At 39.5% G+C, this 27277-nt stretch overlaps 1 protein-coding gene across 1 annotated transcript; it reads left to right on the forward strand.

The window, feature by feature from the left end:
* Nucleotides 1-314: 314 nt before the first annotated feature.
* Nucleotides 315-10674, forward strand: LOC124715725 (phosphopantothenoylcysteine decarboxylase). Its single transcript, XM_047243117.1, has 2 exons — nucleotides 315-804; nucleotides 10225-10674. Exons 1-2 carry the CDS (start codon nucleotides 454-456, stop codon nucleotides 10498-10500), a joined length of 627 nt encoding a protein of 208 aa, XP_047099073.1. The 5' UTR covers nucleotides 315-453; the 3' UTR covers nucleotides 10501-10674.
* Nucleotides 10675-27277: the final 16603 nt, after the last annotated feature.

A 27277-nucleotide genomic window follows, 5' to 3' on the forward strand; every position in this document is an offset into this window, starting at 1 on the left:
TGACTTTGGAGAACAGAATGTGCACCTTTGGTTTGTTTACACAATATCTTTGAGAAACGAACGATTCAAAATAAATAACAGCTGTTTCCTAGCAGTTGATTTACGAAGGCTTCCTATTTCAACAAGGTTTTAAAATCTTTCTGATATGTCAGCTGTGACGTTCGGTAAAAAGACATTTACTCCAACGCCTCCGGATAAGGGCAGCTTTCCACTTGATCATGACGGTGTGTGTAAGACGTCTATGCTAAAATATATGATATGCCTACGCGAGAACAAAAATGACAATTCAAAGTGCCGGAAGGAAGCAAAAGATTATTTAGGATGTAGGATGGATCATAATTTGATGACTAAAGAGGAGTGGTCGAAGTTAGGCCTTGGTGACGTCGATGTAGAGTCGAAGAAATAGACTGGAACGGACTGCAATATTGCGTAACAAAGTGCTTTTGAGGAACGATGCCGAACACAGATTTTAAAAGAACTCCCGGTGATGATGGATCATTGCAACAGAAGAAACACATTTTGATAGGTTGTACAGGGAGTGTTGCTACTATTAAACTGCCGAACCTTGTTGCATTTTTGAACCAAAAATATGATGTAGATATTCGTATAATTGTGACGAATCATGCACAGCATTTTTATTCGCCTGAAGATATACCCTCCAGTATATCAGTTTACACGGACGACGACGAGTGGAATATGTGGTCCAGACGAGGTGATCCTGTGCTCCACATCGAACTGGCAAAGTGGGCCGATATTTTTGTTATTGCGCCTCTTGATGCCAATACTTTAGCGAAACTATCGCATGTAAGTATACCAGTTTACTAATTTTAATGCACATTGTAGACTACACATTTATATGGGGAAATCACACTGCTGTCTGTTTATGGTTTACCTATTGTTTCATGGGATATTTTTGGAGCGGAATTACAGTCGTGTGTACTCTGGTCTTCGTGTGTTCTAGAGGTGATCAGAAATGAGCGAAAAGAGACTAACTGCTAATGCCTCATATTTAGACCGTTACAGCTTGTAAAATAGATAGTGCATACAGTTTTCATTAGACACGAAACTTTTCTTACCCAAACAAAGCATCTTCATTGGCACACTCATGGTTGTAAGTTATTCTTAACAATACTCGTGTTAATTTATCCCAGAATGCAATTCCTTTTTTATTGATTCCAAAATTTATTATTATTATTCACAATTTTTTATCCCAGCATCGACTAATTTACTTCCAAATTATTTTGTTTGCTGTACAGGAAACAGGACGAACACATGAGGAGCAATATTCATGTATATTGTATATGCATTTTGTGACCGTACAGGTCTCGTGTATCTTATGATGATTTGTCACAAACACCACTTGCAGTAATTAGTTAACTAGTTGTGACAGTGACCAAAGTGATAAGCTAGAACTGACTGGTTTCTCAGCATTTGGAATTAGTGCCTTGGGCCCTATTGTATTATTCAGTAGTTCTTACTACAAATATCACCCCTGATTGGTTCTATTTCCTCGTTTAATTCCTTGCCTTTCAATTTTCTGGACTTTTTTCCTATGCAACATTAACAGTGTACAGTAGTCAGTGTAAGGTTTCATTTTTCCTCATGTCACCATTAACCTCTTTGACTTTGGTATCAGCAGGCCCTCATAACGAAATAACCAAATGCTCCATCATTTAACAGTTTTACAATATAATGTATAAAGTTCTTTGTACATATCACGTATGGCCCTATGTCAGCTATGTGACAATTGTCTGGTGACACATTTTGAACTGAATTAAATTATAGTCTAATAACTGGCTATTTGGGTTGATTCTTGGTGTGAATGAAGAAAATTCTCATCAACACAGTGTTACTTTATAACATAAAGTAGTTATGACCCTCAAGAAACAACCAATGGATGATGGTGATAACTGAAGATTCCAGTGCCACTGGTCGCTTTTTATCTGTGATGTCACAAAGAGGGCGGAGACTCCTTTTCAACCTTCAATATGATAGCTGTGACACTGCGCATTACGTTCACAAACGGATGCAAATAGTACAGAAACAATGTGAAACTAATGGGAAAGCTGCAGGAATTACGTCATTTTGAGTGGGGAGAAACTAAATATATGACAGCTCCAATAATGAAAACATTCAATAAAAGTTGCTCTTGCTAAAATGAAACACATGAAATCCTCAACAATAAGCAAAACCTGAAGACAAGACCCTGGAAAAAACTGGTACTGGACATTTCGCTAATGTACAAAGATCAAACAATCTTGCTACCGTGAACCTACACAAAGGTACAAAAATCAGTACTGAAAATTTCACTTGACCTATATAGCTCTAACAAAATCCATGATACCACAAAAACACCCTCAACTAATCTGGTATCTAACCCTTCACTTGACCAATATAGCTAAAATGAAGCCCGCAGTAACACAAAACCAAAGCTCGCTTATACAGGGTGAAAAGTATTTAAACCAACAAACTCTGGGAGGTTGTAGGGGACATCAAACAAATATTTTTCCCTAATGTCATTTTTCCTATGAGGAGTATTTAAACTGGTAGAGGAAGATTTCTCTGGCAGCAAATTAATTATACCAACAAACACTTTTCCATTTTTTATGACCCAGAGACAACACATTAACACAACCCAATTTCAATTACAGTAGATTTTCAAAAATGCCTCCATTGACATGTAAACAAAGGTTACACCATCGGATCATGTTCTGTCTGACATGGGCAAAAACCCCAGGAGTATCCTGAATTGTTCCTGATGCTGTTCCTATCTGGGCAACCAGATCCTCTTCTGATGCAACAGGATTTGCGTAAACAAGGTTGCACATCGCTCCCCACACAAAAAAGTCTAGAGGGGACATATTTAGGGATCGAGCAGGCCATGGTACAGGACCACCTCAGCCAATCCACGTTTCTGGGAACTGTCGCTCCAGGAATCGACGCACACAACGTATGAAATGTGCCGGCGCCCCATCATGTTGGAGCCACATGTGTTATTGTGTAGGGAGCGGGACGTCTTCCAACAATTCTGGCAATGCTTTGGTAAGAAAATTGTAATAGTACCTCCCATTTAATGGCCTCGGTAGCAGATATGGCCCAATTAAAAAACAGTCCCCAGCAACACTTACCCACACATTAACGAAGAACCGCACTTGATGAAGTAGTATGTTGGTTATCCTCACTCCAAACATGCGAATTGTGCATGTTGAAGACTCCATCACACCCGAATGTTGCTTCATTAGTAAACAACACGGAGGATGCAAATGTAGGATGCCATTCACACTGCTCCAGGTACCACTGGGTGGATAATCAACTGGGTACAGGTTGTGGACACACTGTAAGTGAAATGGACATAACAATTGCTCTTGAAGGACTGTTCTTACATTTGTCTGATTTGTCCCCATGTTACGTGCTGGTTGAAGGATCCCACTCCACATGCTGCAAGACAGCTTCCTCAGATTGCAGCGTTCTTACTGTGTGACTGCGTCCCTGTACAGGTAATCTGCTAAATGACCCGGTCTCACGCAGACGTTGGTACACAGCAGCAAAGGTCATATGATGCGGGATACAGTGGTTAGGATGTTGTTGATAAACCTGCTGTGCAGTTCGTCTGTTGTGGTGCGCTACGTAGTACGCACCAACCATATCAATGTACTCACTCCAGGTGTATCGCTCCATTAGTAAACAGAGACAATGCACTACTACACTGGTGGACAGCAGTTGCCTTCAACTGAAGAGCGTAATACGCCCTCTAACAACTGAAGATCATAATATGGCCTCTAACAACTGAGGAGCGTAGTACGGCCTCCACCGGTTTAAATAATCCTCATAGGAAAAATTGACATTAGGGAAAAATATTTGTTCTGATGTCCCCTACAACCTCCCAGACTTTGTCGGTTTAAATACTTTTCACCCTGTATAACTAATACAGAAAACCCAGCATCACCAATGTAAGTGAAAGAAACTTCATGGTACATACCAATCACAATCCAGCATTGTCACGAACTGATGTAAGTCAGCTAACACAAAAATCTACCAATTTAGTGATACCAAAATGTTGTCAGCAGCATGTCCACATTGGCCAGCCTAGGCTTCTGAAACCAGGATATCATTTGGATGAATGCCGTATTGTCCAGCCAACAGTGCTACGTACATGGGTCCCTGGTCTCAGATGCAGCGCCTCTGGTCCATCTCATACCTTTTCCACAAACATAACACTTCAGGTACTTGGCAATTATACAAAATAACTATAGGAATTTATCTGTGTCAACATGTCATCTGCCATTGTGGCACGCTGGTTCCTACTCATAAATTTCATTCTCATGTTCATCACTAACAAATAGGAAACAAAGTTAGATCTCCAACCATAAAGCGCACATCACACTAACCCGAAAATGAATCTATTCCCTGTAACTGCCAACATCCAAATAACTCTTCAGCCGTCACAAAGTCTTCCAATACTATTCTCATCAATAGCAGTTCAGAAGTCCAATGACCCATTAATGTCACTTACTAAATATGAAAATATAAACATCCCACACTAGATAGAACCACCGCAGCCTCCAACACACTCTCCGCAAACACTATCCATTTGAAATATTCTTTACTACCATGACGCCGCACAACACAACAGAATTAGGTCATTTGTCAAAGGAGACAGGTGGTACTGCAAACTTCAGTTGACCCAGATGAAAGTGTTAGAAAAACAAAAAACAGACACTTTAATAGTATCTTGATGGGAATAGAGTTTTGTGGGGTGTCCTTGTTTTTATTAGTGCCGTGTTATTCATGGTCTTTGCATTTATATTATAGAACTACCTTAATCAATGTCCCTGTCTCCCATTCAAACATATTAGAGATATTGGACTAGGCTTTTGTTTTTGAACATTTTGGTTGAAATTCATCTGATGAGCTATTTCCACATGTGCTGCTTTACTGTGTTCAAATTCCATCAACTGGAAGTTCTGAAGCTACGTCATTGTTTTTACATATTTTGGAGTAACTGAAGCCCTGACAACTCTTTGCAAACTTGCAATCGAACTTTCACCTTTCAATCTAACCTGTTGCCACAGCTAAGATTTCATATTCACATTCAGGGGCATGTCAGCTCAGCTAAATTGTAACCTTTCAATCTAACCTATACATTATGCTACACTACATATCAGTTTGTCACCATAACCTACATTTCAAGAAATAGTGTATATGCAAAAACAAGTCAATTTTGTTTTCTCTTTGCAAGCATTTGACATCATAATACGACAACATGATTACATCAAGGCATGGAATTGACATCCAGTGTAGATAGATTCAGTTACCACAAATTTTGGCCTCTTTTGTAAAAGATATGTATAATTTTAAATTACGTATGTAGTTTTTAATAATTGTGTTACAAAGATGTACATGTTGCCATACACATTACATTCACTAACAGCACAGAGGCTGTACTGGTGAAATTGTTTTCCTTGTACAATGTTGAACAGTCTTTGTAAGTTGGATGTTATGGAGCAGCATGTGACATGATATTCTGTGTGTAAATCTGCATACCTTGGCTTATGGTAAAATCGTCTAAGTCATTAGGCTGCGTGACATTCCTATTCAAAGTTCAGTTCTCAACATTTTGATCACTGTGCTGGCGTATTGATCTTCAAATTCTACTAGTGTCCTTCAACGGCTGGACTGTCAAAAGACATTATCGTGTTCAGCTATAAGGACTATTTTCCTGCAGTTGAAATATCAAAGAAAGAATACAGTTTCACAAAGAAGACAGCTACAGATTTCCCTCTTCGAGGGTACTTGCTATCATGGGAGCAAACACCAAGCCGCAGCAAGCAAAGAATATAAACAACTGAGGCAGTACAACAGTAGTATTTTTAATTCAGCCCATCTTTCAATACCTGCTTTTAGTATTTACTCAATAATGATGGCTCATCAATTGCAGGCTGAAGATTTTTACCCAGTAACTCCATTTCTCTGGAAAAGTGTGAAGCCAGTCTTTTTATAATTGAATGCAGCACTATCTATTTATAGTGTTCAGCCATCCAGGGTCACCACTGAAATCATGAAGAATGCTCCGTTAGCGGGATTGAAATGTCGAGTACTGAAGTAGTTAGAAGAGGTGTATGATGTGGATGAATGACTTAGAGGAGCTCTCTCTCTCTCTCTCTCTCTCTCTCTCTCTCTCTCTCTCTGTGTGTGTGTGTGTGTGTGTGTGTGTGTGTGTGTGTGTGTGTGTGTGTGTGTGTTTTACCATCACAACACACTATGTTGATTTCAGTAAGCAGACTTATGTTCTTCACCGTTACCCCATGTAGCAGTTCGCTATTTTTTCATATTTTGTCTTTTATCCCAAATTTAATCCCACTGAAATGAAGATGGGGGTTCTCATGAAACGTGTCATGGGATTATAAATGATGATATTTTGGTTGTTGGTGTAACTTCCTTTGCACACTTTGTCGTTCTTTAGTGGATAACAACAGTAATAAATTGCCAACAGCAGCATGCAATGGAAGAGACATGGACACTGTAAGTTCACTTTAGCTGATATTTTAATATGTTGCCAAGTGGCTATATCATTTACTATTAGCCGTCAGGCAAAAATCAAACAACAGAAAATCCAGGATGTAATTATGAGGAGGAAAGTTGCTAATCACCATATAGATGCTGAGTCACAGGCACAACAAAAAGACTAGCTCACAATTAAAGCTTTTAGCCATTAAGGCCTTCGTCAACACACACACACACACACACACACACACACACACACACACACACACACACACACACACACACACACACACACACACAGAGAGAGAGAGAGAGAGAGAGAGAGAGAGAGAGAGAGAGAGAGAGAGAGAGAGAGCTGCAGTCATTGTTATCAGTTTGTTATTTTGTAATGTATTTTTGCAACTAGAAATTTGTTAATTCTACTTCGTGGTGAATGTCCTGTTTCAAGCCTTTCTGAGAGAGTTTCATAAAAAAAAAGTTAGTTACACTTTTAATTTAGCTTCTTTCATTCACTGAAGAGCCAAAGAAACTGGTACACCTGCCTATTATCGTGTAGGGCCGCCGTGATCACACAGAAGTGCCCCAACACGATGCGGCATGGACTCAACTAATGTCTGAAGTAGTGCTGGAGGGAATTGACACCATGCTTCCTGCAGGGCTGTCCATAAATCGGTAAGAGCACGAGGGGGTGGAGATCTCTTATGAACAGCCCGTTGCAAGGCTAAATAATGCTCACGTCTGAGGAGTTTGGTGGCCAGTGGGAGTGTTTAAACTTGGAAGAGTGTTCCTGGAGCCACTGTGTAGCAATTCTGGGCGTGTGGAGTCTGGCACTCTGGCACTGTTCTGCTGGAATTGCCCAAGTCCTTCGCAATGCACAATGGACATGAATGGATGCAGGTGATCGGACAGGACGCTTACGTATGTGTCACCTGTCAGAGTCATATCTAGACATATCAGGGGCCTCATATCACTCCAACTGCGCATGCCACACACAATTAAAGATTGTTCACCAGCTTCAACAGTCCCCTGCTGACATGCTGCGTCCGTGGAGTTATGAAGTTGTCTCCATACCTGTACATGTCCATTTGCTTGATACAGTTTGAGACAAAACTTGTACGATCAGGCAACATGTTTTCAGTCGTCAACAGTCCCACATCGGCGTTGACGGGCTCAGGCGAGGCGTAAAGCTTTGTGTCATGCAGTCATTAAGGGTACACTAGTGGGCCTTTGGCTCCGAAAACCATATCGATGATGGTTTGTTCAATGGTTTGCATGCTGACACTTATTGATAACCCAGCATTGAAACCTGCAGCAATTTGTAGAAGGGTTGCACTTCTGTCATGTTGAATGATTCTCTTCAGTCATCGTTGGTTCCATTCTTGTAGGATCTGTTTCCGGCTGCAGCAGTGTCGGAGGTTTGATGGGAAATTCCCACTTCATTACTACTTCGGAGATGTTGTGTCCCATCGGTCGTGTGCCGACTATAACACCACATTCAAACTCACTTAAATCTTGATAACCTACCATTGTTGCAGCAGTAACTGATCTAACAACTGCGCCAGACACTTGTCGTGTTATATAGGTGTTGCCGACCACAGTGCCATATTCTGCATGTTTACATGTCTCTGTATTTGAATACACATGTCTATGCCAGTTTCTTTGGTGCTTCAGTGTAAAATCCACATTCCTTTGATAAACATTCAAATTCTAAAGAACCTGCTGCCATTCAGTCTTGGACACAGTAATAAGTTGTTTTGGTGGTGGTGGGTCAACCAGAATTTGTGATACCATCTATCTGCTTTGATCTGTGATGCAACTGTGCTGTGTTGTGTGACATCCTACTATCATGGCATATTACAAATAAATCATGTTTTCAGAGGGCATGTTGAATTAGGCATTGGTGCTTTCTAGTGTGGGGTGTAATTGATTCATTGGACTGCTTTAATGCTGCTTGTAATAATGATATTGGAGGTGTGTGTGGCAGCTTGTTAGTGAATTATTTTGATGTTGACAGTTCCGGGTAACAGTTCTTTTGGGTTTCGATGTATTTGCGCAATGTGTTGTTGTTTATGGTTGGAGATTTAATTAAATGTTTAGTTTTTAGATATAGATATGACAACATAGTTCATGAGAGGGTTGCTGATACCACAATTGGGCATGGCCTGTTGACCATGATTAAGTTCTGACAGTTGTCCAGTTTAATTGCTGAATATGTGAAGTGTCATGTTTGTGGAGAAGCTATGAGACTGACTGAAATTATTGGGCCTATACTATTGTGTAGGGTACGTATATTTAATAAGTAGGTTATGTATGTGTTTCTTGTATTCCAAATTGGTATTACTGCAGTTTTTATAAATTTTGTGCTTGTGTTGTTAATTTGGGTAATTATGTTGGACTGTGGTTGGTAAGTTAAGTTTTCAGTACTACATATATTAGTGAGCTTTGGTGATGTGGTACCACAGACTTCATTTTAGCTACAGGTCAAATGAAGTGTTTGATACTGGATATTTTTTGACCTTGGGATGGTTTTATGATATTGTGGATTTCATTTGAGCTTATAGATCAAGTGACATTCCTGCTATCCGTTTTTGGAACTGTGTGTGGGTTTGTGGAATTATAGAGCTCACTTGAGCTATGTAGGTCAAGTGAAATTTCCAGTACCAGCTTCTTTTCTTGGGGGGGGGGGGGGTCTTTTATTGAGATTTTGTTGATTGTTGAGGATTTTATTTGCTTGATTTTTGCATAAATATTTGTTTTGGTGTATCTTCATTATTAGGATTGCCATTCTTTAGTTTGTCCTTGCCCAAAATGCCCTAATTTTTGCGGTTGTTCTAAAAGCTTCATGTTATTTCTACAATTAAATATTTTTCATATTTTTTGTCTGTTTGCGCGCATAATGTGTGATGTTATGATTGCTGTATTGTACGAGCTTAAAAGAGGTAAGTCTGCCATCTTCATGAAGTCACGGGTGATAGCTAGTGGGTAGTAACAACAACAACAACAATAATAATAGTAATGATGACGATGATAATAGTAATCCTTCCTGAACTTTTCATTATTATAGTTTTGTTTCAGTGATCATTTTATTTGCTCTTTTGCTGTACTATCTATTGTAGAAATTGAATGATTTCCACTGTTTTTATTTGGCTCTGTCTTTCCTGTGATGTTTCTCTTGATAGGTGGGAACATCATTTTGTCAATTACTTCTTTATCCATTTTATTTTATCTTTAGAAGGAGCTTTCAGTTACTCAATCTTGAGGCTTTTTTCTTTGTAATTTAGATAATTTTTTGCTGCTATCACAGTATATTTCAGTAAATAATGCCTTCTTGTGTATGTTTGTGTCAATATGGGCATTAGAAACAATACATAAGACTAATCTTGATAATACTATTCACTGTTTTGGATGACCATGCAGTGGTTAGAAATCATGTGGTAATTTAATTGAAGACGAGCTGGAAAACAAAGGGTGTGTTGTATATGTCTGACATCAGTGGTAGTAACATAAAAATAATAAAAGTAACCAGTTATGTTTTCATATTTGCAAGCACTTTTATTGCTGTTATGCGAGGTTTTGCACATGGCAAACTGTTCATAATATAGTAGTTGCCAAGAAGACTTATGGTTGTACTGGTACAGAATGTCATTTTTCTTGGTGTGCTCTGCCCTGCTATTATGTTTAGAGGAAAAATACCTTTCAGTGTTTAATATTTGATTTCAGGGTATGTGTGATAATCTGTTGACATGTGTTGCAAGAGCCTGGGAAATTAAGAAGCCACTGCTCTTCTGTCCAGCTATGAACACAAAGATGTGGGAACATCCAATCACAGCCAAACAAATTGAGTCACTGAAAGAATGGGGCTACTGTGAAGTTCCCTGCATCTCAAAAACTTTGATGTGTGGTGATACTGGTTTGGGAGCAATGGCTGAGATAGATACAATTGTTGCAGAGATCATGGGCAAACTAAATAAGCCACATGAGTCTATGACACACTGATTATTGATTTTATATTTTTCATGTGTATGTAACTTGTTATACATAAAAAATTATGTCCACAAACAGTGATAACTTTGGTGGAAGTCAAATTAGTCAGTTATATAGCAACATAAAATTTAATACTTGTTATGTACTCCTCACTGCCATCATAACATGCATGAGCTATGGTATTTATTGATTTATATTACTTCTTCCTTTTCCCATTCTCTGGAATCATATTCTAAAACGAACATTCAGTTTTTCAGGGATCAAGTTTGGCTAGGCTATATGTAGTTTTGTATATCATTGTATAACTACGTAACATAACTTATTTTTAATGTGGGTATATTTTTTCAACGTTATTGAGTAAAGCCTTTTGACAAATGCAGTGAGTCTTTGAGGACCACATTACCCTAAACCACATCTTAAAAAAAAAGAAAAGAAGTAGTTTTAGAAAAAAATACTCTACTGCTGTGTACCATAATTAGCAAATGGTCTTCCATGTGTTTTAATACAAAACAGAAAAAAAGTGGACAATATTGAAGTGGACAGCTCAATGTTAAGCCACTGCAATTTTAATAAATTGAATCATATTTCATTTTTAAATTTAAATCCACACTAGTTCAGTTATTCATTTACTCCATAATTTTCACAAGCTATTTCAATTCACATCAACCAATACATCTTTAAAGAGACATCAATACAGAATGAGGTGTATTCAAAAAATTTGGCCATAAAAATACCGTTATAAAAAGTTTTTATTGGTAGTTATAGTTTCTTACAACTCTGATTCACTTTTCCACATAACTGCCATTCACTTCTCTGCACTTTTTGTTACATTGTTCATATATCTTCATTCCATTACATAGAAGTTCTCCTCCTAGAAATCAGACCATCTGGCAGCAGCAGTCTCGAGTTCTTTGTTATCTTGTCCACAAAGCTATTGTTTCAGAAGGAAGAAAAAGAATGGCCACTGGGTACAAAGTTGAGATTATTGAGTGGGTTGTGAAAAAGTTCCCAACGGAAATACTGATTCTTAACTTTATTGTGAAAAGGATGGTTGTGTTACTCACCCCCCCCACAAACACACACACATGTGCAACTCCCACAACATGACCCACAGTCTCTGGCTGCTGGGGCCAGTTTGTGAGCAGAGCACATGAGGGGGGAGGCAACCAGATGGTGAGGGTAAGGAGGAAATGGACAGGGGGGAGGAGGGATAGCAGGGTAGGAGTAGGGGACAATAAAGTACTAAATTACTGCTTGTGCGAGTGTACAGGGATGAGGTGGAGAAAGGGTAGGGCATCTAGGTGCAGCTGGGAGGTTAGATGGAAATTGGTGGGGGGGGGGGGAGGAGAGGGGGGGGTAGCAAAAAGGAGAGAAGTAAAAAGACTGTGGGTGCATTGGTGGAATAAGAATTGAGGGCTGTGTAGTGCTGGAACGGGAACAGGGAAGGGGCTAGATGAATAAGGACAATTACTGATGAAGGTTGGGGCCAAAAGGGAACATGGGATGTATTGCAGGGAGAGTTCCCACCTGCACAATTCAGGAAAGCTGGTGTTGGTGGGGATCCAGATAACAAATGCTGTGAGGCAGTCATTGAAATGAAGAATGTCGTGTTGGGCAACATGCTCAGCAACAGGGTGATCCAGCTGTTTCTTGACCACAGTTTATCGGTCGCCATGACAGACGGCTTGTTGGCTGTTATGCCCACATAGCTTAGCTTGTAGATCAAATGACTGATTTCACAGATAGCCTTGCCAGTGATATGATAGATGATGCTTGTGACCGGACTGGAGTGTGTTGTGGTGGTGCGAGGATGTATGGAACAGGTCTTGCATCTAGGTCATATTACAGGGATATGAGGCAAGGAGTTGGGAGCAAGTGTTGAGTAGGGATGGAAGAGGATATTGTGTAGGTTTAGTAGGTGGCTGAGTACCCCTGTGTGTGTGTGGGTTGGTGGGGGAAGGGGGAGGAAGGATAGTGGGTTAGGATGTTCCTCATTTCTTAAGACACAACGAGAGGTTATCGAAACCCTGACAGACAATGTGATTCACTGGTTCCAGTCCTGGGTGGTACTGAGTCATGAGGGGAATGCTCCACTGCAGCTGAATGGTGGGACTTAGGGAGGTGATGGGTGACTGGAGAGATAAGGTATGGGAGATCTGTTTTTGTACAGGGTCTGTGAAGGCCTCAGTGACACCCTCGGTATATTTTGAGAGGGACCGCCCATCACTGCAGATGCTACAGCCACAGGTGGGTAGGCTGTATAGAATAGACTTATTGTTGTGTAATGGGTGGCAGCTGTCTAAGTGGAGGTATTGCCATTGATTGGTAGGTTTGATATGGATGAAAGTACTGATGTAGCTATATTTGAGCTGAAGGTCAACATAGAGAAAAGTGGCTTGTTGGGTTGAGTAGGACCAGGTGAAGCGAATGGGGGAGAAGGTGTTGAGGTTCTGGAGGAATGTGGATATTGTGTCCTCACCCTCGATTCAGATCACGAAGATGTCATCAATGAATCTAAACCACTTACATCTACATGGATACTCTGCAATTCACACTTAATTGCCTGGCAGAGGGTTCATCGAACCACCTTCACAATAATTCTCTATTATTCCACTCTCAGACAGTGCGCAGAAAAAACAAACTCCTATATCTTTCCATGCGAGCTGTGATTCTGCTTATTTTTTTTATGATGATTATTTCTCCCTATGTACGTTGATGTCAACAAAATATTTTCTCATTAGGAGGAGAAAGATGGAGATTGAAATTTTGTGAGAAGATTATGCTACAACGAAAAAATGCCTTTGTTTTAGTGGTGTCCATCCCAAATTGTGTATCAAATCCATGACACACTCTCCCCTATTTCACGATAATACAAAACATGCTGCTCTTTTTTGATGTGCTCTGTTAATCCTAACTGGTAAGAATTCCAGACTGCTCAGCAGTACTCCAAAAAGAGGATGGACAAGCATAGTGTAGGCAGTCTCTTTATTAAATCTGTTACATTTTCTAAGTGTTCTGCCAATAAAATGCAGTCTTTGGTTTGCCTTCCCCACAACATTATTTAGGGTTAATTGCCAATTTTTGCATCATTCAGATATCTTTTCTAAACCATTTTGCAATTTGTTTTGATCTTCTGATGAATTTACTGGATGATAAACGACAGCATCATTTGCAACAGTTTCCTAAATTGTTTATATAGATAAGGAACAGCAGAGGGCTTATAACACTATCTCGGGGAATGCCAAAAATCACTTCTGTTTTACTCAATGACTTTCCATAATTTACTACGAACTGTGACTTCTCTGACTGGAAATCACGAATCCTGTAATATAACTGAGACAACATTCCATAAGTACGTAGTTTCGCTACAGGCTGCTTGTGTGGTACAATGTCAAAAGCCTTTTGGAAATTTAGAAATATGGAATCAATTTGAACTCCCTTATCATAGCACTCAACACTTGTGTGGGTAAAGAGCTAGCTGTGTTTCACAAGAAAGATGTTTTCTAAGTCCATGTTGACTGTGTGTCAATAGACCATTCTCTTTGAGGTATTCATAATGTTCAAATACAATATATATGTTCCAAAATCCTGCTTATAAGTTGCTTTACTACTCTGAGGATGTCTACTTCTAAGTTACTCTTGATTAGAATTCTGGAATATTTACTTCGTCTTCTTTGGTGAAGGAATTTCAAAAGGTAGTAACTCTAGATGACTCATGAATAGGTTGCATAGGATGATGCCATGCCGGTGCCCATAGCTGTACCCCAGATTTGTTTGTAGGTAATGCCTTCAAAGGAGAAATAATTGTGGGTGAGGATATAGTTTGGTCATAGTGACTAGAAAGAAGGTTGTAAGTTTGGAATCAGTTGGGTATTGAGAAAGGTGGTGTTCAGTAGTGATAAGGTCATAGGCATTAGTGTTAAGGGAGATGACATCAGTAGTGACAAGCAGGGTATCATGTGGTAAAGGAACAGGAACTGTGGAGAGTCAGTGGAGAAAATGGTTGGTATCTTATATATAGGTTGGTATGTTGTGAGTAGGAGACTGAAGGTGTTGGTCCACAAGAACCGTGGGGGCACAGTAACCGGCCAGAATGGGGCATCCCGGGTGGTTGGGTTTGTGGACTTGGAAGCATGTGGAAGGTAGGGGTATGGGGAGTGGTAGGGGTGAGGAGAGAAGATGGACTCTGAGGAGAGGTTCTGGGGTCAGCCTAAGGATTTGAGGAGATACTGGATTTCTGGAATGGGGTAACTGTGGCAGGGTTTGTAGGTGGATGAATCTGACGTCTGGCAGAGTCCTTCTCCTGATAATCCTTATATTTCAAAACAACAGTGACGGAGCCTTTATCAGCAGGTAGGATTATACATTGGGATCAGTTTTTAGGTGGTTCTTTCTGTGGATGTAAGATTAGTCTGCATATTGAGGGATTTGGGAAATGATGGTGAGGCAAGGTTTGAGGTTAAGAAATTCTGGAAAATTAATAGGGGGTGATTTGGGAGCAGTGGAGGAGGATCACAGTTGGATGGAAAAGTGAACTGAGATATGCAGTTTTCAGTATTGGTCTTTGGTTGAGTCTGATCGTTATGGTTGTAGGCGAAAAAGTGTTTCTACTGTAGGGACCAGGAGAAGGAGAGAAAGTCTGCAACAAGTTGTGCATGATTGAACTTGGGAATGGGGCAAAAGGTGAGGCATTGGAAAGAACTGATACTTCTATTGGTTAACAGATAGGCACAAGGATGTTGCAGCTGAGATTTTACATCATGTAAGGTTTGATGTAAGTCACATAAGTGGTGTAGCTAATACTTATCATTAAGCGACTTGCTTGAAATGCAGACTATATCCAAGCATGTTATCTCTGTGTACCAGTGAAATCCTCTTAACCTTAGAGCACTAAAGCATCAGCTTGATAGAATGGACATACAGAACATTCCATCACAAGAATCAAATCTACGCAACTCACCACTACAAATGTCCATATACCTCACCAAAGAGGTGCAGCTCAACTGACTGAGGATCGACACAGGTGTACCAGTGGCACCATTTAACCCCAGCGCTTACCACTAGCTGGAATTTCCAACCTTGTTGCAGCCCATAAAAGAGCTACTAGGATATGGCAACCATCACATTCCACAGAAGGGCACTCACTCTCAGCAGATGTTAAAAATTAATGCATTGCATTTAAAAATGGTGGTAGCGAATTACCTCTCTGCAGAAAACATCTTAGAGCTGAACAGCTTAACAGATTTTGGATTCACTATTGAAGATACTTTCTAGTCTCGGAATCCATTCCTTTTCATCATTTGACTCTCTACCGACAGAATTTGCCACTACGTACTCAGTAGAACTCAGCTGTGCAACAAACCCATATTAAGATGAAACTGGCAAGTTTGATGGGTCAAATGACACTGTCAGAAAAGCAACATGACATTATTGCTGAGGATGGACTTGTACCACCTGTTTTGTTCTCTTCATGTCTTTGCTTGCTGCCAGCGAGATTTTTTAAAAAAAAAAAAAAAAAAAAAAAAAAAAAAAAAAAAAAAAAAAAAATGGCTCTGAGCACTATGGGACTCAACTGCTGAGGTCATTAGTCCCCTAGAACTTAGAACTAGTTAAACCTAACTAACCTAAGGACATCACAAACATCCATACCCGAGGCAGGATCGAACCTGTGACCGTAGCGGTCTTGCGGTTCCAGACTGCAGCGCCTTTAACCGAACGGCCACTTCGGCCGGCAGTGAGATTTAAAAAGACTGGACAATACACAAGACTATTCCAGTGTAGGATTTGGAAGTTTTAGCGCTTCTGTTTGGACCTACTTGTATGGTGAAACTTAAGTTGCACTAGAACTTCATGACTTTCCTACTTATAGCATGCTTCTTTTAATGTGTTGTACAATTCTTCAGGTGGTTGTACAACTGCATCTTGCAATGAAGATAGTTCTTATATCAGCAAAATAGGTCAGGCTTACTCCAAAACAAGGAAAAGCTTATTGGAACTCTGCTTTTTCATCCTTAGAAGCAATCAGCACTGGTTCAAAGAACAAACTGTTTGTTTAAAGAAAGTCTGCTGGCAGAAAATAATGCTATTATTTAGTTACTTCATTAATGAAAATTCACTCACTGAAAAGAAAAAGAAAAAGCTCCAACATGAACACCTGAAGTTAGGCTGCTGGCCACAGATTCCAACAATAACAGGAAACCATGTACAATAACAAGCAGAAAGCATACCCTGGGCACCACCTACTGTGCAAATGTAAGTTATCCCATCTAGTGCACATGCAAGGATTTACAGGGGTTTAGAACTCCTGTCTATTTCCATGTGCAGATAATGCACCTGCTAATGCTCTTAGTTCCACTCGTTCTGCCACCAGATGGCTGTTGTGTTACTATGAGGTGTCCCAGGAGGAATGGTCAGTATTCAGTGACATGGGAACACCACCACATATGTCCTATTGTAGATGGTTTCTGAATGAGAATACATTTAATGTTCATTTGTTTTTGGGCTCATGGTGTGCACAAATGTGTTTTACCTTCCCAACCTCTTTTGACGTATTATTGTAGTCCAACCTACTTCATTGCTTTCAATCTCTTTGCTTGGGATATCTTTTTGTCATTAAAATAGACCATTGAACAGAGTGTTGTCCATGGTGTGTTGTGAATGAAATTGTGTGAGGGACTGAGAGTATATCAGACAGATTAAAATGCCATACGTCTACACAAGTGAAGAATATGCAGATATGGTGTATGTTTACGGCTTCTGCATTGGAGTGCTCCTGCTACTGTTGGAGAAGACCATCCTTTCAATGTGTTGAATAAACAGAAGAATAATAACAATGGGTGTTAAATATTATCTGTCTAGGAAACCATTCGAAATAGGGCATATATCCATATGAAGTTTTTTTCTTCAAATGATCATTTGTGTCATATCACCGAATATTGAACATTCCTCCATTGACACACTGATCCAGGAACACAATTAATATAAAGGCAGCATATCAGGCCTCGGAGGAACTGAAGGTAAGTTGATTTGTGCTACAAATCAAAAGAGCACCAGAATATGCATTTATAGCAAGAAGGAAATTTCTTTCATGCTGACGGCGAGCTCTCCTTCCAGGGACTTAGTGTCCATCAGGATGAAGCAGCAAAACAAAGATGGCAAGAAGGAAATTGTACTGACACCAGCTTACCTTCCTTGCTAGGGCAGTGCTCCTCATTCCCAGAAAATGAGGAGACTAGTAGGCAGTTCTTCACAGCTTAATGAAAAACTGTTTGTTGGTTCTGATGCGATTGTCCATAACCTGGTGTGGGAAAGCAGTGACATCAACAGTGAGGTGTCTACCTTCTTGAATATTTACTCAAGAATAAGCTGGATATCCTCGATCAGGAACATAACCTACATTCGGGAATACAAGAAGGGAAGAAGTAATTGACATAACTTTTGAGTCCATCTTGATGGGTAGTTATGTCTAACAATGGCATGTGACATTGGAGCCACCCTTATCTGATCACATTTATATCAAGTTCTAGATTTAAATGGGTGCTAAACAGACCATGGCAAATAGAAATCCTAAGAAAACACTGGGACACATATAGGAAAGACTTGAACTCATACCTATTTGATGTCAGAACTTCAATAAGGAATCCAGTAGATCTGGAGGAAATGACAGATGAAGTGACATCTATGATTATGACCTTGTACTTTGAAAACTTTCCTATCAACAAGAAGTGTGGAAACAGGAATGTACCTTGATAAAACAATAACCTGGAATTCCAAAGGAAGCAGGTAAGAAGACTCTTCAAAACTGTAAGAAGAGATGGCAATGGGCAAAATATTGGGAGGCTTTTGCCAAATACCAACTTGCAATTAAGCAAGCGAAACTATCATCCTGAAGAGTACTTCATAAAATTCTCACAAGAATACCAACCAATCCAGGAGGCAGAGAACCAAAACAAGAACTCAAGGCCATTCTTCCAATACATAAAAAATTGGAATCATGGATTTCAGAGCCCAACTTTTTTCATTAGAGATAAGAATGGCAACTTGATAAATGACAAGACAAAAATTGTAGAAAGATGGAAAGAGTACTTCTAAGAACTGTTGAATTGCCCAGACCAAGATGAGATATTACCTGCAAACACTACGGGGGAAAGGAAAGATGAAGAAGAATGAGAAGTAAGTGAAGAAGACGTGAAAATCGCAATCAAAGGACATAGAAACAACAAAGCGCCAGGGAAGGACGGAATAATATCAGAATTAATCAAGGAGGGAGGTGAGAGCTTACACTTTGAGATATATAAACTGATCCAGTTGATATGGGAGAAGGAGACACTGCCAGAAGAATGGAAAATGGCTGTAATATGCCCAATATACAAGAAGGGAAGCAAAATGGAATGCGGTAACTACAGAGGAATCTGATTGTTGAATGTAACATATAAGGTGCTGTCCATCATTATCCTCAGAAAATTGCAACCATTCATAGAGAACAACATACAGGAGTACCAAGCTGGCTTTTGACCAAACAGATCGACAATAGATCACATTTTCACACTAAGACAATTGTTTGAAAAACATTGGTAATATGATAAAGATATCTAAAGCCTGTTCATTGATTTTCAATGTGCATATGACAGCATCCACAGGAATAGCCTATACAATGGAATGCGGGACTTCAGAATCCCTGAGAAGCTTGTGAGAATGGTGCAAGCTTGTACGGAAGGGTCAAAGGCAGCAGTACATTTCCGAGGAGCCACATAAGAAACATTTGAGATTGAGACAGGCCTCAGACAACGGGATGCTCTCTCGTGTGTTCTGTTCAATGTCATCTTAGAGGAAGTAATAAAAGAGTGTAGGCAACAGGAGTGGGCTGGAGTAGAGATTGTCTCAGATATGCAGATGACATAGTACTATTAAGTGAATCAAAGCACGAGTTGAAAGAAATGTACCAGAAAATGGACAATTATGCACAGAAGGTAGGGCTCAAAGTGAATCGAGACAAAACAGAGTTCATGCAATTAGGAAGAAGACAAGAGCAGATAGAATTTCTTGAGATAGATGGCAAGCAGTTCAAGAGAGTAGACCAGTTCAAACACCTGGGATCGTGGTTTATCACAGACAACAACATAAAAATGGACATCAAGGAAAGAATAGCAAGTGGGAACGAAATTCATGCATACCCTCAGAGAGACGCTTGGCTCTAAATCGATTTCAGTGAACACAAAGATGAAAATCTACAACACAGTGATATGCCCAGCAGTAATGTACGGTTGAGAAACATGGAGCACGACTAAGCTAGAAAGGGAAAAACTATTAATATTTGAAAGAAGAGTAATGAGGAAGATATGGGAACCAGTTTTAGTTAATGGAGGAGGAGGAGGAAAAACGAGGAAATCTACCTTCTGATGCAATAACCAACTATCCTACAGAAGATAAAGAGCAAACGAATACAATGGGTGAGCCCTGCAGCCCGTATGCCAGATGGAAGACAGACAAAGATGGCACTAGCAGGGAAACCCAAAACCAAACACCCCATTGGACGACCAAGGCAGCACTGGATGGACGACCTGGTGAAGGACCTAGCAGCCCTGGGAACTGAAGACACCTGGTGGAACCGGGCACAAAACAGGAAGGAATGGAGGCAGTTTGTGGAAGCAGCGTGTGGTCTGCAGGGCCTGTGATTGCTGAATATCTATCTAAATATTAAATTAAATAGGTGAATAAAAGAAAAATTGGTCCATTTACAATTTGCTGTTTTTCCAATAAGTGATAAGTGGTTGAATACAACAAAAAACATCAGTATTCTCCTGGTGATGCTAATTCTTTGAAAATATGCTAAAAAATGGTGATGTAGTCAAGGATCATACTGCTATTTGGGCATTACAAAGAATGCTAAAGGGTGAAAACAAAAGTAGAGAACTTCACTTTTCATATTAATTCAAATGTTTTCAAGAGCTACAAGCAGATAAAGGCATATATGTAGACACAGGCAACAGATCAGCCACTTTCTATTTTTATTGTATACTGCAAATGAATTGTTAAGTCTGTAATTTATTACTGTGGCCATAATTTCTCTTTTCATTTATTATTTCATAGAAATGGCAGGTAAATCTTTAATCCTATGAAGCATTGTACTTCATTGCCATCTCACTTTGTAAAAATAATTTAATGCTAGGGTTGGTGCCATTCTGCAATGAACAGACGTCCAGCGATGACAGCAAGAAACTACTGTATTGACCAGGTGGGCAAAGTCTTGCACACAGCATGTACACACATACCTTAAGCCATGACACAAGCAAGAGCGGGAGTATTGTTTCAGCATTGCTGAACTTTTGTTGCTTGTTTCTATCAGTATTGGTATTAAAATAGCACTGACCAGTTTTCCCCATATTCTACAACACCACAATATTTCAAACCAATGAAAATTTTACGAATACAAATCGCTCCTTTTTTAAAAAAGGTTTGCATGAAAATGAAAAATTTTAGCATTGCTGTTGTGGCTAATTGGTATTTCCATGGTGTCTACAGATTTTCAGAGGATCAATTCAAGACCTTTTCATTACTTTTTCATTACCTCTTTAGTTATATACATGACCTCTTGAGAATATACATGGTACAATGATGAGAACACTTCTTTTATGAGCCCAAAAGCTGGTTGAAATGAAAGCTGAATGTGAGAATTCTTATATCACTTAAGCTGTATGTCAGCATTAATAATGTAACTATGTAGGACTTGTAGTATACCATTCATCAGATGCTATAAAAACATTAAACTCTCACATAGGATGGGGTATGACTGTTTTCAGACATATTTATTATCACATGAAGTAAAATACAAACTATTTTAACACAGCAATCTAGTGAAAACTACCATTTTCCTTAAGAAATTGTAACAATTTTGAAGATACAAAATTTATGTCAAATCTTAAGCTTCACAGTAAAAGACTCGGTGTTTAAGTTTCTTTGCTAAACCTGAAATTTCAACTTCTAAAACTTTAACTTGTTCTTTTACCTTTTTTATAATACTTCCTCTTTTTTTTTATTTTTGAGCCCTCTTATTTCTTGAACGGTTCTTCTTTTAAGACTCGCCACTTCATTTCCATCAGATTTCTTGTTTTTCAAGAGTTCTATTCTTTTTGATGGAGCAATCTTTGCAGCTAGTATCACTGATTTTGCAGTGTCCACATTCAGTTGTTTCTCACTATTAAGTAAACTGCCTAACAGTTGTATTGCATTGTAAACATTTCTTCTAAGTTTCCAACTAAAACTTCTTTGGTAGCAGAAAACCCTCTTTCAAGTGCAGCATTTCCATGAAAAATGCCTAACAGCTTTTTTACGAACTCAATGATGTCATAGTTCGCACTTTGCAGTTAATTCAACAAAAAGTGATCAAGTATGTCCTCCTTAGGATTGAGTTGTTTGTCATTTTTCAGAATGTTCACAAAATTTAAAGTATTCTCTCTTCACTACGACAGCTGTTGATGGAGTTAACATGTTCTTTTTTTTTTTACATACATTTTTCCAGTGCAGTTGACATTCGAGAATTTCTTAATATGGAGCTTGTCATAGTAATGAACATGAAGCACCTTTTATTATCTTTAATTTCAGTGGAATCTTCTCAGCAGTTTTTGGATACAGGCTATGCAAAATACCTGTGCACTTTTTTCTGGAAATAAGGATACCCTTTTCTGGGTAGTTCTTGCTAGCAGCAGTGGCACCAAATCCAACATCTACATAATGACTCATTTTATGATTACATGCTTCGGTAACATCAATAGCAAGTAGTTTGGTAGGACTGGTCACCATTTTGATAACCTTTCTTTTTTTTTTTTTCAACCAACAAGCAATCCCATACATTAAAATGAACAAATCTTTGTACAAAAAGTGGAAGAGAGAGTCATTTTATTGATACTTAGTTAAATTGACAATAGTGTAAGAAATTCAGGTTTTGCACAGAGGAATTTGTCTTCTAAGTCATGTCAAATGTTTTTGAAGTTTTCACTTTCAGGTGGCCTTTAATGTCCTTCAGCAACATAAATCTTCAAATGTGGACTAAGTTCAAGTGCTCTCTTCATGTCTTTAGTATTTCCAACCCCTCTTATAGAACAAAATTTGAGAGGAAACTTGGAAAAACCCAGGGATATTTAAGAAGTTTGCCCTCCTTGAAAGAAAATCCTTCATAAAGTACCATATCACCCTAAGAAATTCATGTACATTCCAACCACTTTTATTGTGAGCAATTTTTAAAGCTCCATTCACTACATGAAGTAAGCAAGTATCACAATTAAACATTTGTGGCTGATTATCTTATTCACTGATTACAAATGCATGCAAATCGTGCAACATCTTAAAGTTCACATTTGGCGCACCGTTTGAAATTTGAGTTGCAGTCTTAGGTGACAAATTCAAATCATTCACACCATCCAGGAATGTTGACTGTAAATCAGAAAATGTGGCAGGATTCAAAAACATAGAAGTTAAATTTTTTATAGATACAGACTGATTTTGTTCATCCCAGAAATAAACCACCAAATCCATGTGTCGCTTTTGGACAACTTTGTTTAAACTCTCATCATAGGACATACAAAAAATCCAACTTTCCTGACTTTGTTAGTTAGTAGGTTCTGGATATAAGCGCCAAGTCCATAAGTAATTATGTATGACAACTTATCTTTGTGTAACTGGAACTTTTTTTTTTTGTCAATCATGTTGCCGGGAAATGTAATTTGGAATATGTCTGCTGTGTTTTCAGAATGTCTTATTGAAGAATGAGGCATGACTCTGTTCATAGGCCAATTAATTTCAGATTTTAGTACCTCATTGGTAACTAAAAATGTTTGTTTTGGAACTCTCTTCAGTGTAAGTTCTAGAGGTTGTAGCAGGAGCAAGTGATGTTAGTTTGTTACTGCCATTCAAATTCTGTTCAGCAGAAACTTGTGACTGTGCTGACATGTGATAGGAAGAGGTCGAGTGCAGGGACAGGGTGTCTGTTTAGACCAGCATGGAGAGCTGCATCAAACCATTTTTCAGACTGAAGACCACAACAACATGTTCCAAAGCAAAATGTGCTACTATGTGCACTAGAAAGGCCAGTGGTAAAAACTTGAGCATGTACTGGATATCCACCACTACAATAAGACCTATCATAAGTTACAGGACTACAGAATGGTGGAATAAATTACAACAGAAGGTGGCTACTAAGGAGCTTACCAAGGTGCAGAGATTGGCCTGCTTAGCCATACTAGGTGGAATTAGCAGCACACCCACTACTGAGAGGGAGACCATGCTGGACATGTCCCTATTACACCTTTGGGTTACAAAGGAGGCAGCTATAACAGCAGGAGCATACAGGTTAAAAACTGGAAACCTAGTCCAGAATCCCACAGCAGTATAGTGAATTTGGTAAATAAATGAATGTTAAGGGAAATTCCAGCTGATTATTTAACAGTTTCCACATACTTCAATAAAACTTTCAAGGTAATAATTGGAAATAAGGAGCAGTGGAAGAATGGACTTTGATACTGTTCAGGAGAAGTAATCTGGTTTAACCTGAATCAACACAGGTGAAGGCACTGGGACTGGAGCATACAAGGTACACCCCAGACTAGAGAGAGTGGGAAGATCATTGCAGAATGACTTGAAGCTCTTGCAAAGCTAGGGAAAAGGAGCAGGGTAAATCTGCTTTGGGTCCCTGGTCTCTCAGGAATCAATGGCACTGAACAAGCTGATGGGCTGGTCAGGACAAGTGCTATGACTCCATTTATTGGACTAGATCCTGTCCTAGCCATCACTAAGATGGTGATAATAACAAAACTATGTAGCTGGATTGAGAGGCAACATGTAGAATATTGGACTAAGAGTAAGCTAATGATGCTGAAGCCATGTTTCAAGAGAAGTTCTGTAATCCTGGGCTCAAAAAGGAGACAGGTTAAACTTATAGTAGGACCAGTGACTGGCCATGAGAATGTTAAAAAACACCTACACATGATGGGTACAGAGAAAAAAGTCCCCAAGTGCAGACTATACAATGAGGGGGATGAAAATGCACCATATTTTAATCATCGAATGCAAAAGCTAAATTTGGGTCACTAATTTCTGAAGAAATTGTGTCTAATAAAGAGCTAGCAAAAGGCTTCCCACTACTCTTTAATGATACTGGCTGGTTTTACATTAATTACAGGTACTTACTCAGTTTTGGCGCAGGGAATGGTGGACTAAGACCCTGTCGTTTAGTCTCCCTGCATAAATCAATATATCAGTGCCAGTATGTTCTTGAAAAAAATAAACAACACTTCTTTTGTTGTGCCAAATTCTATGAAACACATGGTGTCCTCTATTTAGTCACTTAGTCTGTGTACATCAGGCTGCATATTCCTAGACTCTGTGGAGTTACTGCATTGTTTGGAAGTATCCAACATAATATGCACCATGTAAAACTACATCTGTTAACAGAATGCCTTGCTTTTTGTTTTGATTGGGAATTATAACCAATTTTCTTTCTTTGCATTATTTACAAATATTGCCAACTCACCACTCGTGTGGAAAGTTTTGAACCCATTGTTCACGTACTCATCTTTCAGATAAGTTCTACATCTACATTCTACATTGATACTCCGCAAGCCACCCAACGGTGTGTGGCGGAGGGCACTTTATGTGCCACTGTCATTACCTCCCTTTCCTGTTCCAGTCGCGTATGGTTCGCGGGAAGAACGACTGTCTGAAAGCCTCCGTGCACGCTCTAATCTCTCTAATTTTACATTTGTGATCTCCTCGGGAGGTATAAGTAGGGGGAAGCAATATATTCGATACCTCATCCAGAAACGCCCCCTCTCGAAACCTGGCGAGCAAGCTACACCGCGATGCAGAGCGCCTCTCTTGCAGAGTCTGCCACTTGAGTTTATTAAACATCTCCGTAACGCTATCACGGTTACCAAATAACCCTGTGACGAAACGCGCCGCTCTTCTTTGGATCTTCTCTATCTCCTCCGTCAGACCGATCTGGTACGGATCCCACACTGATGAGCAATACTCAAGTATAGGTCGAACGAGTGTTTTGTAAGCCACCTCCTTTGTTGATGGACTACATTTTCTAAGCACTCTCCCAATGAATCTCAACCTGGTACCCGCCTTACCAACAATTAATTTTAAATGATCGTTCCACTTCAAATCGTTCCGCACGCATACTCCCAGATATTTTACAGAAGTAACTGCTACCAGTGTTTGTTCCGCTATCATATAATCATACAATAAAGGATCCTTCTTTCTATGTATTCGCAATACATTACATTTGTCTATGTTAAGGGTCAGTTGCCACTCCCTGCACCAAGTGCCTATCCGCTGCAGATCTTCCTGCATTTCGCTACAATTTTCTAATGCTGCAACTTCTCTGTATACTACAGCATCATCCGCGAAAAGCCGCATGGAACTTCCGACACTATCTACTAAGTCATTTATATATATTGTGAAAAGCAATGGTCCCATAACACTCCCCTGTGGCACGCCAGAGGTTACTTTAACGTCTGTAGACGTCTCTCCATTGATAACAACATGCTGTGTTCTGTTTGCTAAGAACTCTTCAATCCAGCCACACAGCTGGTCTGATATTCTGTAGGCTCTTATTTTGTTTATCAGGCGACAGTGCGGAACTGTATCGAACGCCTTCCGGAAGTCAAGAAAAATAGCATCTACCTGGGATCCTGTATCTAATATTTTCTGGGTCTCATGAACAAATAAGGCGAGTTGGGTCTCACACGATCGCTGTTTCCGGAATCCATGTTGATTCCTACATAGTAGATTCTGGGTTTCCAGAAATGACATGATACGCGAGCAAAAAACATGTTCTAAAATTCTACAAGAGATCGACGTAAGAGATATAGGTCTATAGTTTTGCGCATCTGCTCGACGACCCTTCTTGAAGACTGGGACTATCTGTGCTCTTTTCCAATCATTTGGAACCCTCCGTTCCTCTAGAGACTTGCGGTACACGGCTGTTAGAAGGGGGGCAAGTTCTTTCGCGTACTCTGTGTAGAATCGAATTGGTATCCCGTCAGGTCCAGTGGACTTTCCTCTATTGAGTGATTCCAGTTGCTTTTCTATTCCTTGGACACTTATTTCGATGTCAGCCATTTTTTCGTTTGTGCGAGGATTTAGAGAAGGAACTGCAGTGCGGTCTTCCTCTGTGAAACAGCTTTGGAAAATGGTGTTTAGTATTTCAGCTTTACGCGTGTTATCCTCTGTTTCAATGCCATCATCATCCCGTAGTGTCTGGATATGCTGTTTCGAGCCACTTACTGATTTAACGTAAGACCAGAACTTCCTAGGATTTTCTGTCAAGTCGGTACATAGAATTTCACTTTCGAATTCAATGAACGCTTCACGCATAGCCCTCCTTACGCTAACTTTGACATCGTTTAGCTTCTGTTTGTCTGAGAGGTTTTGGCTGCGTTTAAACTTGGAGTGGAGCTCTCTTTGCTTTCGCAGTAGTTTCCTAACTTTGTTGTTGTACCACGGTGGATTTTTCCCGTCCCTCACAGTTTTACTCGGCACGTACCTGTCTAAAACGCATTTTACGATTGCCTTGAACTTTTTCCATAAACACTCAACATTGTCAGTGTCGGAACAGAAATTTTCATTTTGATCTGTTAGGTTTCTGATTTTTGCTAGCCGATGAATCTAGGAGTTACTCTACATTTAATATAAACCTACTCTCTTCATATCCATTGTAATATCATTACAGTAATCACTTCAAGAACTGACAGTTGACCGTATTACTTCAGGAAAGACAACATTCCACCAC

Source organism: Schistocerca piceifrons, chromosome 1 (genome assembly GCF_021461385.2).
Source record: "Schistocerca piceifrons isolate TAMUIC-IGC-003096 chromosome 1, iqSchPice1.1, whole genome shotgun sequence".
In the NCBI taxonomy this organism is placed as follows: domain Eukaryota; kingdom Metazoa; phylum Arthropoda; class Insecta; order Orthoptera; family Acrididae; genus Schistocerca; species Schistocerca piceifrons.